Source organism: Drosophila bipectinata, chromosome 3L (assembly GCF_030179905.1).
Source record: "Drosophila bipectinata strain 14024-0381.07 chromosome 3L, DbipHiC1v2, whole genome shotgun sequence".
NCBI lineage: Eukaryota > Metazoa > Arthropoda > Insecta > Diptera > Drosophilidae > Drosophila > Drosophila bipectinata.
The window spans coordinates 10,863,947-10,878,963 of NC_091738.1; the positions used below are offsets into that span (position 1 = coordinate 10,863,947).

Here is a 15,017-nt window from a genome sequence, read left to right on the forward strand (position 1 = left end):
GCATTTTTTTGAAAGTTTTCTTTATTTGTGGTACATTTTATGATTATTATTTTTTGCGGGCAAGAATGGTAACAAAACAATGATGATTTCGCTTTAAAAATTGTTGGAATGCGAAGTTGGTAGTGATTATCGATATTTAAGCAATACCGATTACGTTTCGAAAATCCCCGTAATATGAACTAATCGTTTTCTCACAAGATGGCGCTGCGCAAACCTTTCCAAAATTTGTATTTTTTAATAAATTGTTTTATTATAATTAACGTTCTGGAACGTTTATTAAAATTAAAATGTCTTTAAAGTTCTTTCCAAGTGCCTTTTTATACCAATTCATATCCTTCTAAGCGATGGCAACTCTGTCATAATATGGCGGGTATTTTTGAAAGAAACTAGGCACTTTGGAAGGAAAGCAAGACAAAACTTAGACACACATTGTTTGATTTTATTTTCCAATATTAATCTTGCAATGAACAATATTCCAAAATTCGCTGCATTCTTTTGTTTTTCGTTTTTTTAACAAGTTCGGAACAAGAAACTCTGCAATTGCTTGTCTTAAAAATAAACACTCAGATATATAATTCATATTCTAACAATAGGAAGACTAGCCTTTCCAGTTGCGATCAAAGATAAAGGAAGTCGAAATATTGGAATATAATCTTCAAAGGTAAAATGAACATAGAAATTAAATGAAACTTCGATCGCAACTGTTGATATTTGTACAGTAACATTAGTTAATCAAGTTAATAGACATCGTTGAAGATTCGTTAGTTGATTGCTTAGGCCCGAGGCAACACAGAGATTATGGTGTATACATATATAACACTTATCTAGGTACGATCTAGGGGTTATAAAAATAAACGACACGCACACACACATAAATACATATACAAACATCAATCGAGTTGCTAAAGTAATTGTCGATGGCTGCTGGTAAAACTCTATAAAGTGGGCCAATCTGTATTATCCTAGGTTTCTTTGATATCCCTAATTCCAAGCTCGACATCAGAGGGTGGGCGGGGAGGTGGCGGTGGCGTCGTTGGTAACGTTGGTAACGGCGGGGCAGGTGGTGTTGGAGGAGATGATGATGGTTTCTCCACATCCGCATCCGTTTCGACTTCTATAGAGTTCTCCCGCTCCGTAATGTCTGGCATTTTGAGGGAGAAACTGCTCAGCTTCCGTTCCGCCGATCCCAGGGAGCTTTGGGAGTCCGCCTTGAGCAAAGTGGTTCGCCTCTCGTTGATGACCCGCAGAGAGTCGTACATTTGCTCATCCGTGCTACCACCTCCGTTCCCATCTGTCCCGGCTCCCGCCAGTCCCCTTTCCATGGAGCGTATGTAGAATACCGAGTCATCCCGCTCGTTGGGCGCTCCCTTCTTGGGTCTGTAAAACTGCCGGGAACTGTTGCTCCGGTACAAGGATGTGGCCACTGGCTTGGCGTCCTCCTCCTGTTCGCTGAGCGCCAGGGGCAGAAATCCCGGTCGTGTCTTCTTGGGTGGCAGGCTGCTTGTGTGGTGATGCAGCTCGGTGATCTCTTCATAGGAGGTCTTAGACTCCGAGTTCTGATTTGTCTTCTCCTGGCTGATCTGCTCCTGACAGTCTGACTGGTCGAGGCTCTCCTCGGGAACTGCAGGTTCCATGCTGGACTGTCCCGAAAGCTGACGCACTGGCGGCGGAGGCTCAGAGCAAACTGATAGCTGGCTTCTAAAATAACAAGTTTAAATTAAATTAAATGGCAAGAAAAGACTGCATATCCTTTTTTTACCGAAACTCTTTCTCTACGGAGGGGGTGGCAGAGGGTCCAGAGCTGTAACGCTTGGGAGATCGTAGAATTGACTTCGGCATTACCTCCGGACTATGTAGATCCACTTGGACCCGCCTGGATTCGATGCTAGAGGTACGACTGGCGATAGAGGCACAGCGAGCCGTCCAGCGGCCGCTGTACGAGGAGTCCGACATCGTGGAGTTTCTAAAAACAGTAAGTAGATATTAGTAAATAATATTTGTTGAACTACCGAATCTCCTGTCCACTTACCGTCTGTGTCCCAATGGGCTATGACCATGATCCCGGGCCTCCTCCTGCTCGATGGGTCGCTGGCGGGACAGGACATGCCTCTTGGCCGTGTCGGATCGCTTATTCCGCTCGCTACGCTTTTCTGCGCTTGACATGATGCCCGGCGGACCGGCACTCCCTCCATCGAAGGATGAGGCCTGCCAGTACACACGACTCGCGGCTGGAGGCTGCAGCAAAGTGCACTCTCTGGTGGCACGTTGAATCAGGCTCGATGAGTTGCTAAAATTCCTGGCCGACGTCGAGGAGCCAGCTCCTCCGCCTTGATTGGATCCTAGTCCCGAGCCAGGTCGCATCTGGCGCCCTCGCCGCACATTGCTGCTTGCGGGTTTATGCTCTATATATTTTCTATCCCTGAGCGACTTGGAGAACTTAATCAGCTCGGCGGTGAGGGCCTCCCGGTCGAAGGGCTGCTGAGAATGCGAGTGCGAGTGGGCATGAGCGGCGGCGATACAGTTCGACTGAGGCTGCTGGTGAGCATCCCCAGGTGAAGAGCGGAACACCCCAAAGTGCTGGTCCCACCGACTGCTTTGGTATTGAGCCCCTGGACAAATGGTGAAGAATTAAACAAATAGAATTCTAAATCTTAACGGGTAAACCATACTTTAAAATATACACGAAAAAGCATAACCACTGGTGTTAACTTCAAAAAGCTACAAAATCGCTTGAAACCATTTATGGCCCCCATGCGAAGCCTATATCTTTGACAATACTTATCCGATTCTTGAGCGGAATAGCTTAAACGAGTTGTAGATCTATTCTTCGTAAATCTGCATCAAAATCTGACAAAAAAATATTTTTTAGATTTTTTCCAAATTTTCTGGTGGGTCTCCTTCAAAAATACACAAAATGTATGGAGCCAGTATTTGGCCCAAATCGATAGCTATATCATTGCCAAAAATCATCGGATTCTTGAGCGGAATGCACTAAACGATTTGTAGATCTATTCTTCGTAAATCTACATCAAAATCTGGCAACAAAATATTTTTAAAAATTTTTTCCAACTTTTCTGGTGGGTCCCCTTCAAAAATACACAAAATGCATGGAGCCAGTATTTGGCCCACATCGATAGCTATATCTTTGGCAATACTCATCGGATTCTTAAGCGAAATAGCTTAAACGATTTGTAGATCTATTCTCCGTAAATCTGCATCAAAATCTGGCAACAAAATATTTTTAAGATTTTTCCAACTTTTCTGGAGGGTCCCCTTCAAAAATACACAAAATGCGTGGAGCCAGTATTTGGCCCACATCGAAAGCTATATCTTTGGCAATACTTATCCGATTCTTGAGCGGAATGCACTAAACGATTTGTAGATCTATTCTCCGTAAATCTGCATCAAAATCTGGCAACAAAATATTTTTAAGATTTTTCCAACTTTTCTGGAGGGTCCCCTTCAAAAATACACAAAATGCATGGAGCCAGTATTTGGCCCACATCGAAAGCTATATCTTTGGCAATACTTATCCGATTCGTGAGCGGAATAGCTTAAACGATTTTTAGATCTATTCTTCGTAAATCTGCATCAAAATCTGGGAAGAAAATATTTTTAGGATTTTTTCCAACTTTTCTGGTGGGTCCCCTTCAAAAATACACAAAATGCATGGATCCAATATTTGGTCCACATCGAAAGCTATATCTTTGAGAATACTCATCCGATTCTTGAGCGGAATGCACTAAACGATTTTAAAATCTATTATTCGTAAATCTGCATCAAAATCTGGAAACAAAATATTTTTAAGATTTTTTCCAACTTTTCTGGTGGGTCCCCTTCAAAAATACACAAAATGCATGGAGCCAGTATTTGGCCCACATCGATAGCTATATCTTTGGCAATACTCATCGGATTCTTAAGCGAAATAGCTTAAACGATTTGTAGATCTATTCTCCGTAAATCTGCATCAAAATCTGACAACAAAATATTTTTAAGATTTTTTCCAACTTTTCTGGTGGGTCCCCTTCAAAAATACACAAAATGCATGGAGCCAGTATTTGGCCCACCTCGAAAGCTATGTCTTTGGCAATAGTCATCGGATTGTTAAGCGGAATGCACTAAACGATTTGTAGATCTATTCTTCGTAAATCTGCATCAAAATCTGGCAACAAAATATTTTTAAGATTTTTCCAACTTTTCTGGAGGGTCCCCTTCAAAAATACACAAAATGCATGGAGCCAGTATTTGGCCCACATCGAAAGCTATATCTTTGGCAATACTTATCCGATTCGTGAGCGGAATAGCTTAAACGATTTTTAGATCTATTCTTCGTAAATCTGCATCAAAATCTGGGAAGAAAATATTTTTAGGATTTTTTCCAACTTTTCTGGTGGGTCCCCTTCAAAAATACACAAAATGCATGGATCCAATATTTGGTCCACATCGAAAGCTATATCTTTGAGAATACTCATCCGATTCTTGAGCGGAATGCACTAAACGATTTGTAGATCTATTCTCCGTAAATCTGCATCAAAATCTGGCAACAAAATATTTTTAAGATTTTTCCAACTTTTCTGGAGGGTCCCCTTCAAAAATACACAAAATGCATGGAGCCAGTATTTGGCCCACATCGATAGCTATATCTTTGGCAATACTCATCGGATTCTTAAGCGAAATAGCTTAAACGATTTGTAGATCTATTCTCCGTAAATCTGCATCAAAATCTGGCAACAAAATATTTTTAAGATTTTTCCAACTTTTCTGGAGGGTCCCCTTCAAAAATACACAAAATGCATGGAGCCAGTATTTGGCCCACATCGAAAGCTATATCTTTGGCAATACTTATCCGATTCGTGAGCGGAATAGCTTAAACGATTTTTAGATCTATTCTTCGTAAATCTGCATCAAAATCTGGGAAGAAAATATTTTTAGGATTTTTTCCAACTTTTCTGGTGGGTCCCCTTCAAAAATACACAAAATGCATGGATCCAATATTTGGTCCACATCGAAAGCTATATCTTTGAGAATACTCATCCGATTCTTGAGCGGAATGCACTAAACGATTTTAAAATCTATTATTCGTAAATCTGCATCAAAATCTGGAAACAAAATATTTTTAAGATTTTTTCCAACTTTTCTGGTGGGTCCCCTTCAAAAATACACAAAATGCATGGAGCCAGTATTTGGCCCACATCGATAGCTATATCTTTGGCAATACTCATCGGATTCTTAAGCGAAATAGCTTAAACGATTTGTAGATCTATTCTCCGTAAATCTGCATCAAAATCTGACAACAAAATATTTTTAAGATTTTTTCCAACTTTTCTGGTGGGTCCCCTTCAAAAATACACAAAATGCATGGAGCCAGTATTTGGCCCACCTCGAAAGCTATGTCTTTGGCAATAGTCATCGGATTGTTAAGCGGAATGCACTAAACGATTTGTAGATCTATTCTTCGTAAATCTAAATCAAAATCTGGCAACAAAATATTTTAAAGATTTTTTCCAACTTTTCTGGTGGGTCCCCTTCAAAAATACACAAAATGCATGGAGCCAGTATTTGGCCCACCTCGAAAGCTATGTCTTTGGCAATAGTCATCGGATTCTTGAGCGGAATGCACTAAACGATTTGTAGATCTATTCTTCGTAAATCTGCATCAAAATCTAACAACAAAATATTTTTAAGATTTTTTCCAACTTTTCTGGTGGGTCCCCTTAAAAAAATACACAAAATGCATGGAGCCAGTATTTGGCCCACATCGTTAGCTATATCTTTGGCAATAGTCATCCGATTCATGAGCGGAATATCTTAAACGATTCCTTGTTGGATTTTCCATAAATCTGCATAAAAATCTAAGAAATTTTTCTTTCAAATTTTTCGAACATTTTCTGGTGGGTCCTCTTTGAAAAGCTATAAAATCGCATGAACCTATTTATGGCCCCCCTGCGAAGCCTATATCTTTGGCAATTCTTATTCGATTCATGAGCGGCATAGCTTAACCGATTCCTAGATATACATACATATTCTTCTTAAATCACAATATACACTCACCCATTCCACGGCGCTGTGATGCTGAGCTTCCTTGGTTGCTCCTCGAGTTGTTTTTGTTGCTGCCACCTCCACCGGCCCGCAGGCGTGCTGGAACCACTTTGGCGGCGGAATCCCTTGCCTCGAATGTCATCACACAGGAAGCCACTACAATAAATCCTCCGAATCCCATGACAATGGGACCCACATACGCAAAGTTGTTCAGGTGGAAGCCCTTCAGGTCGTTTTTCACGCGAACCGTGACATTTCCACGCAGCTCCGATCCCATCGAGAGATGATCCGCATAGTAGCCCAATGTGGCCATGCCAGCACCGAGAAGCATCAGGGTGAGTCCCAGGATCAGAGCTCGACAGGCATGCCACAGACATTTCGAGGACATCTTGCCTCGCACCACCTGAACATTCCAGGTGGCGCCGGAGGCAGGATGAGCTCGTCGGAGGTTGCCCAGCGAATGTTTTCGCTTGACGGTGCCTCCGCCTCCAGAGCGACGGGATGGCATCTCCTCAATTCCTTCCACGGCAGTCGGATATCATTAATTTTGATTCTAAAAATAAAGATGTACGATAATTAATGAAGGATAATATATATAGTTAAATGTAAGCTTTCCTTTTACTCAAATGACTATATTTAGTAATGTTTTAGGCTTTTTAAGCCTCTATCCAACCCACCACCCCACCTGTTGTCCGAGTAAGGTCACCGTGCGTACTCATACGAGTGTATATGTACTTTCCATGCTTACGGCTGTTTGCAGAAGGTGGAAGGGGAGTCCGCAGGACGAGCCGAAGGAACGGGAGCCGGAGATGGGGGTGCCGGTGCAGGCAGCGAATGCTGAACAATTAAAATCCAAGGCACAATGGCAGCCTGAAAATAGCTGAAGCTGATTCTAAAGCGGCTGACAACCGCGTGACGTGGACTCAAAGAATGGCGAGAAGAAGAATGTCCTGGCCGACACTCCTTGAAGGACCTGCCATAGCCGCCATAAAGCCGCAATTAAAGAGCCAAACAAAAAACTGCGAATGCCTGATAACAAGGGCCAGGACCCGCGAATGCTGCATTGCTGGCTTAGGCCTGGAACGAGTCCTTCGGAGTCCTCTGCATTTTAAGAGCAACACTTGACACGCTTGTTTCGCGAATATTTTTTTTCCCAAGTTTGGATACATATGTATGCACAATTCATCAGATGCCACTTGAGCTAATTGCAGAAGATACACTGCATTTTTATGAAAAATCTTGGAAAGGAAAAGGGTATCTTATAATATAAAGATAGCTAGATATAAAGATAGATAGGACCACAAATCCTTTTTTTAAGATCCATATATAAAAGTTTGTTTGGAGTAAGATTAATATTTTTAATGGGTATTTTGTTATCCCATATAACCATGTAACACATCTAGGCTTTTGGATCCAAACAATTACAACCATATGTGCCTGGTTATAGTGGTTTTGTATTCTACATTTTTGAAAAGATTTGTAGTTAGAAAAGTTCAGGAATAACAAAAAAAAACCACATAAAAGAAAGAAATATTCATGAGAAACAAATTTTCAACACTTGGGTTTAGAATGAATTTTTAATTGTCTTTCAAGAGCTTGTTTACACTGTACAGGATTTCGTGGTAACTGAATTTTCGTTTTGGTTTTATTTTTTGTTGGACCATGGGTCTGCTGTTGTTAATTAATTATTTAATGTTTACTTAAGCTCATTGTTAATTTATATGGGTGTCCAGTCTCGCCGGAGTAGTAACTGGTTATTTTTGAATACCTTTTATGAAATTGAAAAGTTGTATACGCAAATATGTAGCCCGGTTTTAATATGTCTGGGTCACTCTTGATGGCTTACTTGTTTGTTTAATTCTTGGAATTCCTTCAGCTGGGACTTTTGTTGTTGTTGTTGCTGATGCTGCTCCTGCTCCTGATACTACTGTTACTGTTGCTCCTGTCGATGCGAGAGCCTTTTGAGTGACCTAAAAGCAGATTTGCCTTCGACTTTGCTCCTTCTGTATTTGTATGTATACTGGCGTGTGCATATATTTTCGAGACATCGAGTGGGCCAACCATATAATTATCATCGTATCCTTTAGCTTCGAGACTCCTTTGCAACTCCTGGAAACCGTTGGATAGCTCCTGCACCGCCTGCCAGTGGTGGCCCGTGCCACGGCTAATTGAGAATTTTATTAATTTTCACTGGCGGAAACGCTTCCTCTGGCTGTCTCGGCCGGAAAACTCCACTCGATCCGGGAGCTGAGCTTCGGAGACGTCTGCATCGGAGCAGCATCCACGCGCGTCTGATAAGACGAAGGATGTGACAGTCTAGAGCAACAACAGAGGCCAATCATCCCCCAAAGGGTCCTCGCTGCAGAAAGGTATAAATTCGAAAGGCGTCCTCTGCCGTATGTCCCATGGAAACCATATTCGACCTCTTTGTGGGTTACATGTGTAATGTATAACACTTTATAGTTAATTTCCTATAGTTTTTTATAAACTGCTTTTCACACAGGATTCAGGACATACAAGTCTCATTGTGGGTTGACATTTTTCTTTGATTGCTATAAAAATATTGTTTTTATTGACCATAAAACAATATAATTTTAGCATTATTGGAATATTAAACATTTTATATTGATACTTTTATCTTATATCTTTATAATATTCATCCTTCAACAAGGATTTCAATTTGTATTATAAAAAAGGTTTTAAACTGCTTTCAAGCAGCTTTAAGCAGTCTGTTATCCTTACACTGCTTTCAATCAGTTGTAAGCAGTCTGTTATTCCTAGAGAGTTTTTAGAGTTTCAAAACTGCTTACAGCACCACACTTTGTTATCCTTAGATAAAACAGATTTAAAGAGATATTAGATACAACTTTATTAGATAAAGCAAAGAATATAAAATGGTACTTTGAATAAATATTAATAATTTCAATCTCAACATATTATATAGAAGATCATTACAATTTTGAACTCAATTTTTTCTTAAAATGTTTATAATTTTCTGCTCTTACTCCTGACCTGCTTTTAAGCAGTTACCAGTAACAGTTTATTTTTTGAATAAATATAACTGCTTGTTAAAACATTCTTTAGATTTTTGGTGTTATATAGCCACCACCGATTAACACTTTCCCCAACTCCGAAACAAATACTCACCATGGACAGAAAACCACCTCAAAAAGGAGGAAAAACTTGACGAAACAAGGACATGCGCAGCTGCTCCAAAAGAGCGCATCCTTTGGTGAAACCGAATGGAAGACGAAGCATCTACGAGCATCGAACCTGCGACCAAGTTCCTGCCTCAATTTCGATGGCCAGACACAGTCGAAGCCTCCTGGCGCGTTGACGTACCTCGAAAGTAAGCCGGATGCCGCAGTCCGAGTCCAAGTCCTCGACAAAATCCGTGTCGTCTATTTTACGTGATGCAGTTCTCCGTGTGATTACCGATTGCCTTCGTTTCGGTTTTGGTTGCAATATGAGCAGCAGTACGGGTTATTCGAAAATGAAGAATGCATGAGGCGCAGCAGGCTTGCCGTTCAGTGATAGAATCCGAGTGTCCTGCCCAATGCATTCCCGAACAGTCCTTAATCCAATCTGCCCTTGTCCTCTGTGCATATTATAATCGGGTGTGTATAAGTCAACGATTCAAAACCAGCCCAAAAGTGTATGTCCCGTAAAAGTTGAATTTTTTCAAAGAAAAAAAAAACCAAAAGGGAAAAATAGTTTTTTTAACGATCGTTCCTACATCACATATTATGTTAATCAATAAGGATACGATAAAGTTGCTTTATCCCTGCTTTATGTGAATAAATCAACTTGATATTTACGTGACTCCAAACGAAAAAAAAAAAATAATATACGAAAAAATAAATGGCCAAAGTGCGTGAGACGCCATAGGTGACCCCAAAATAAAATAGAAGAAAGTGGAGCAAAGAAAGTGATTCCAATGCAGTTGGCCAAATGTGCGTTAGTTAGAGCCGACAACTCCAGATTGCAAAATGCGTTTGAATGAACCAGCAGAAAAAACGCGACCCAGAAAAAAATTAACAACAAAACCGAATTCGACATCATCTGCTCTTTTGGGAGACTCTTCTCCAGCGAGGCGATATCATCACCGCCAGCACCGCCAACACATTGAATGTTCCATTCGCAATCTGGTCGGGTTAGTCCTCCTCACCGCAACGATCATGTGCAGCGGATTTGTCCGGGCCAAGACCATCTACGATTCAGTTAACAGGATCCCGGATCTTCCACCAGACGCCGTCACATCCAAAGCTCCCATGCGAACGACTGCCTCGGTGGGATCCTTTGGAAGCACTGCCACGCCCACGCACACGTCTGTACCCAACGTGTTCTCCACCCAACGGAATAGTTACGGTAGGCGAAATTGCAAAATTGCTACTTGCGGAACTTGTAGGGGAGGCGGTTAATGCATAATTATATAATTGGTTTTCAATTATCCGGCCGTCTCAATGGGGCATTGCTTGGGTATCCAAAGCCTCATATCCTTGATTTTGCCACCACACTCGACATGTGTCAATCAAATGATAAATGCAAAGACTCTATTAGAGAATCCTTGCTAGTTAAACGGAAAATAGGACTTGTAATTTTACTAAATATAGTTTGCTAAATGGCTTCAAAGTGACTTATATTGTACTGAATATAATTCCTCAATAAATTCAAATCAAACATAAATCTATATTTACCATAGTTCAGTTGTTTATATATTTAATTCTTTCTATTTAACTTTCAACTAATTGAAAATAAACAACGATTTTATTAAAAAAAGACATTTTTTTCTTTCAACAAAAGCTTAAAAGTTCAATGTTTTTTCCCAGATGTAATATGATTTGAGACAACTTTAAAATCATAAAGCATAAAGTTTTGTAAAATAATACAGATTGACAAATTTTGCCACACCAGTTGACAGGGATAATATTTATTGTTTACTTTTGGCCAGCCAGAGTAAACGTTTCCCGAATCCCTCGAGGAGGTTTCAGTGTACTCTCGAGGAATAAACAAACTCCCCCACACACCACAAACTTTGGCATTAGCATATATAGACACACTCGTACATGAGTCGTTGAGCCATGTCATCAATTCTCAACTTTCCCTCTCCCTACACTCACCACTATCTTCTCTGCTCCCTCCTCACCAAATCCAATTCAGATTCGAATCAAATCGATAACTCCTTTCCAGCGGATGGGACTAGTCAGGCAATTGAAGAGGATTCTGATTCGGATTCAGATTCAGACGCCGATGTGGATGATTATGTCATCGACGAGTCATCGACAGTGGCAGCTGCGATCCTCGAGCAGGGTAATCCGTTGAAATCCCAGGATCTGGAATCGTTATCCCTGCAGTCGGCAGCAGCGGAATCAGTGGCATCGAAAACCTCTCCAGAGGATTCGCTTAGAAAGAACTCGTTCCAGCAGCTGGGCAGCCAGAAAGTAAATGCCTTAGTGCCAGCTACAGTGGCCACCATTCACTCCGATGCCGCATCCCATGCCTCCTCCATCTCGGCAGCAGCGCCTACGGAACCGGCAAGGAACCGGAGTGGCAGCGTTGTTCGCAACTCTGCCGTAAAAGTGGATGGCAAACATCCGCTTTCAAAGGGTCAGAAAACAGATGCTCCCATGTTGAACTATATTTTTGACACGTTCTCATCTGCCAACAAACATCACCATCACGATCAGAGGTTAGTGTTTCCTTGGGTAATCCTTTGAAAGCATCCCAGGTTATATTTGTGTTCAATAATCCATTAGATATGGACCCCATTTCGAGGACGTCCAGAGGGTGGGTCAGGCCACCAATCTCACAGTGCAGGCTGGCTCCAGCATCCACCTAAACTGCAGGATTTCATTGCTGCAGGATAAGACTGTAAGTAAAAAAGGTTTTTAGATTATTGTTTATGTTTCTTTCAAAATATAGTTACAACTTACTTGGTGTTTTAAAATGTGTTTTTTTTTAGAAATCATAAATCTTTAAAGATTTAGATTTTCTGAAAAAAAAAGATAGAAAACATAATTTTCATTTCAATGTGTTTCTAAGGACTTAAGCCTGATTTTGTGTGTGTTTCTCTGTAGGTCTCTTGGGTGCGCCACAACACAGTGGAGGAGGATAACGCCCTTGACCTGCTCACAGTGGGCATGCACACGTACACGGGTGATAAGCGCTACAAAATGGAGTTCCAATACCCCAACAACTGGCGCCTGAAGATTACGAACGTCAAAAAGGACGACGAGGCCATGTACGAGTGCCAGATCTCGACCCATCCGCCCCGGGTCATTCAAATAAACCTACATGTAAATGGTACGTTGTATAAAAATTATTTTTATGAAGAAATAACTTAAAAATTTGACTGGGAGTAGCTCCAAAAGTGATGATTGTGGATGAGGTTGGGGATCCGCTTCAAGAGAAATACTACGAGATTGACTCCACACTCCAGTTGTCTTGTGTGGTGCGGAATGTGGCGATGACTAGTTCGGTGGTTTTTTGGAAGCACGCGGACGATATCCTCAACTATGACGTTACTCGTGGGGGAGTTAGGTAAGTTTTAAAAATCTGGGATTATGAATATGAGCTTAAAATTTATTAATTCCTAACTTCTTAGCGTAAAAACGGAACTGATGGAGGATGGAGCCAATTCAACACTTTCTATAGCCAAGATTAGCAAAACGGATTCCGGCAACTACACATGCTCCATCAGTGAGTTCCAAAATTTTACCATCGTGGTGCACATTCTGAATGGTAAGATATACAAATCCCACACATAGTTCTCAGTATCCTGAATAATTTTGAAAACTTTTTTGCAGGCGAAAGCTTTGCCGAGTTGCACCATGGGGGTGCAGGATTAGTGCGGACCATGCGGTGGCAACTAGTGGCGCTCCAGCTACTGGCGCTCCTCCTGCTGACGACTGCGAGTAGTTTAAGGGGGAAGTTTAGCTAAGGTTATTCCAGTAAGGTTAAGTGTGGGCGCAACATGAGATATAAAGATAAAATCGTTTTCCCTGTAGCACTTTTTGTTGATTAATTGTAAAGATTATGAATTGGATAGGGCAGTTATTAGAAATAACTAAAAACAAAACCAAAATGATGGATGGAAGAAAAAGCAGCCTAAGTTTAACTGGCTATTATAGATATGTTTCTACGTCTATCATCAATTTGTAAATGAGCAGGCACGCCTAGGATTAAGCATAGACTAAGGTGGGGTACTTTCAAGATATGTAAACTCCATAAAACCCAGAGAGAGGCCAACGAATTTCCCTAGCAGAATGTCAGAGATCTAGTTGATACAGGAATGTATAGCATAGGAAATATATATCTAAGTCACTAAAAGTTCATTATCACAAGCGGGACGGGGGAATTACCATACATAGGCTTTTGCATTGCAAATTGGAGCACAGTCTCCGGCGGGAACTACTTAACGTTGAACTAAAAATAAAGTGCAATACTGTCATATACATATTATATAAATACACAAACACTGAAGGTAAAGAACGGATTGGTCAAATGATATGTTAATAAAAGAATACGCGTATGTATGCAATAATAAAGTGAACTATAAATGAGTACAAATTAATTGAAATTGAAAGCAATAGGAATACATCACATCACTGGATTTTATTATCAGATTACTCTTTTCTGGCCCATGCGATAAGATTTAAACCAAAGTTTGCTTTCGATTTTTTTTTTTATTTTAATCACAAAAACATTACTAGATTCGTATATACAAAATGTTTGTGAAACAATACATTAGCGGGATGACAATCAGAGCTTCTTCATGCTCTAAAAAAAAACATTGTCTAGCTAGCTTTCTTTATTTTTGGCACGTTATCACCTGCTCTGGTTTTTCGGGTTATCTTTATACCTATTTATAACTTGGATTTGCGCTGGGCAAAATCCATTATGGCTTGGAAAAATTCTGGATGCTGGAAAGATTGCAGGAGCTGCTGGCATTCGGCGTCGTTGGCTTTCAGCAGGTTATCCACGAAACCCTCATTGATGAGCCGTTTACCTTGGGTCAGAGCATTTGGTGGCAGCTCGGAATACTTTTGCAATTTGGGCCACACCACAGAGTCTAGCTCCGCGATTTTAAAGATGCGAGATACAAAATTAAACTGGTAAGCCTCCGCGGCGGACAGTGGTTCACCCAGCAGGAGGGTCTCTGACGCCTTGGAGCGTCCTAAAATAAGGGGAAGCATATAGGAAGATCCACCTTCTGGTACCAATCCCAGTTTGCTGAAGGGTGTGCTGAAGTAGGCCTGAAAGATGTATTAAATTCTAAGAAGAGTTCTACGCTACGAAGTAAGGTTCCACTGGTTACCTTTTCTGCACACCAAGCCACATCACACAGACCCACAATAGTGGCACCAATACCGATTGCTGGACCATTGACCAGGGCAATGACAATCTTCTTGCAGTGGACAAAGCTGAGAACCATTTTCTTAAAGTTCGCATTGGACTGCTTAAAGAACTCGTTAATATCGTCGCTCTTTGAGGACTGTGTTAGATCGTTGCCGGCTGTAAAGGTGTCTCCCACGCCGGTGAACACCACAACGGTTACAGTTTCATCATCGTTGACTTCTGTGAGAACCCGGGTCATCTCCCGGTAGCCATACTGATTGACGCAGTTCTTCTTCCTAGGATTATTGAATTTCACAACCAGGAGCTTCCCCTGCTGCTCCACCAGCAGTTCCTTGTATCCTTGGTACGACATCTCCACTAAACTACTTAAATTTGAATGAATAGCAAAGTCCAATTAGAGTCCAATTTAACCAGAGATTGCCGTGTTTATTGTTGTTACCGCCATCCGATAACACAAGCATTAGAGATGGACAATTACAATTGATAAGCCGGTAGGGCGCCTATTTCAAATTCATATTTATGCAGAATATACAATTAAATTAGTTTCTGCTTTGTTTAAAAAAAAAAAGACATTTTAAGAAGTTTAAGACATTTTAAGCACTATTAAAATGAATTCCTGT

The 15,017-nt window shown here is 41.0% G+C and overlaps 3 protein-coding genes across 3 annotated transcripts; 1 reads left to right on the forward strand and 2 right to left on the reverse strand.

Moving 5' to 3' along the window:
- Positions 1-418: 418 nt before the first annotated feature.
- Positions 419-11,263, reverse strand: LOC108122351 (fibronectin type III domain-containing protein 1). The gene is made up of 5 exons (XM_043211958.2): positions 11,160-11,263; positions 6,052-6,592; positions 2,030-2,609; positions 1,760-1,963; positions 419-1,698 (listed from the first exon to the last, which is right to left on the reverse strand). Exons 2-5 carry the CDS (start codon positions 6,545-6,547, stop codon positions 963-965), a joined length of 2,016 nt encoding a protein of 671 aa, XP_043067893.1. The 5' UTR covers positions 6,548-6,592; positions 11,160-11,263; the 3' UTR covers positions 419-962.
- dpr20 (defective proboscis extension response 20) lies at positions 9,360-13,123 on the forward strand. Its single transcript, XM_017236913.2, has 7 exons — positions 9,360-10,407; positions 11,230-11,728; positions 11,796-11,910; positions 12,117-12,342; positions 12,402-12,579; positions 12,644-12,780; positions 12,846-13,123. Exons 1-7 carry the CDS (start codon positions 10,029-10,031, stop codon positions 12,977-12,979), a joined length of 1,668 nt encoding a protein of 555 aa, XP_017092402.2. The 5' UTR covers positions 9,360-10,028; the 3' UTR covers positions 12,980-13,123.
- Positions 13,124-13,718: 595 nt separating this feature from the next.
- On the reverse strand, positions 13,719-14,851 carry Dci (Dodecenoyl-CoA delta-isomerase). The gene is made up of 2 exons (XM_017236853.3): positions 14,357-14,851; positions 13,719-14,294 (listed from the first exon to the last, which is right to left on the reverse strand). Exons 1-2 carry the CDS (start codon positions 14,747-14,749, stop codon positions 13,905-13,907), a joined length of 783 nt encoding a protein of 260 aa, XP_017092342.2. The 5' UTR covers positions 14,750-14,851; the 3' UTR covers positions 13,719-13,904.
- Between the last annotated feature and the right edge of the window lie 166 nt (positions 14,852-15,017).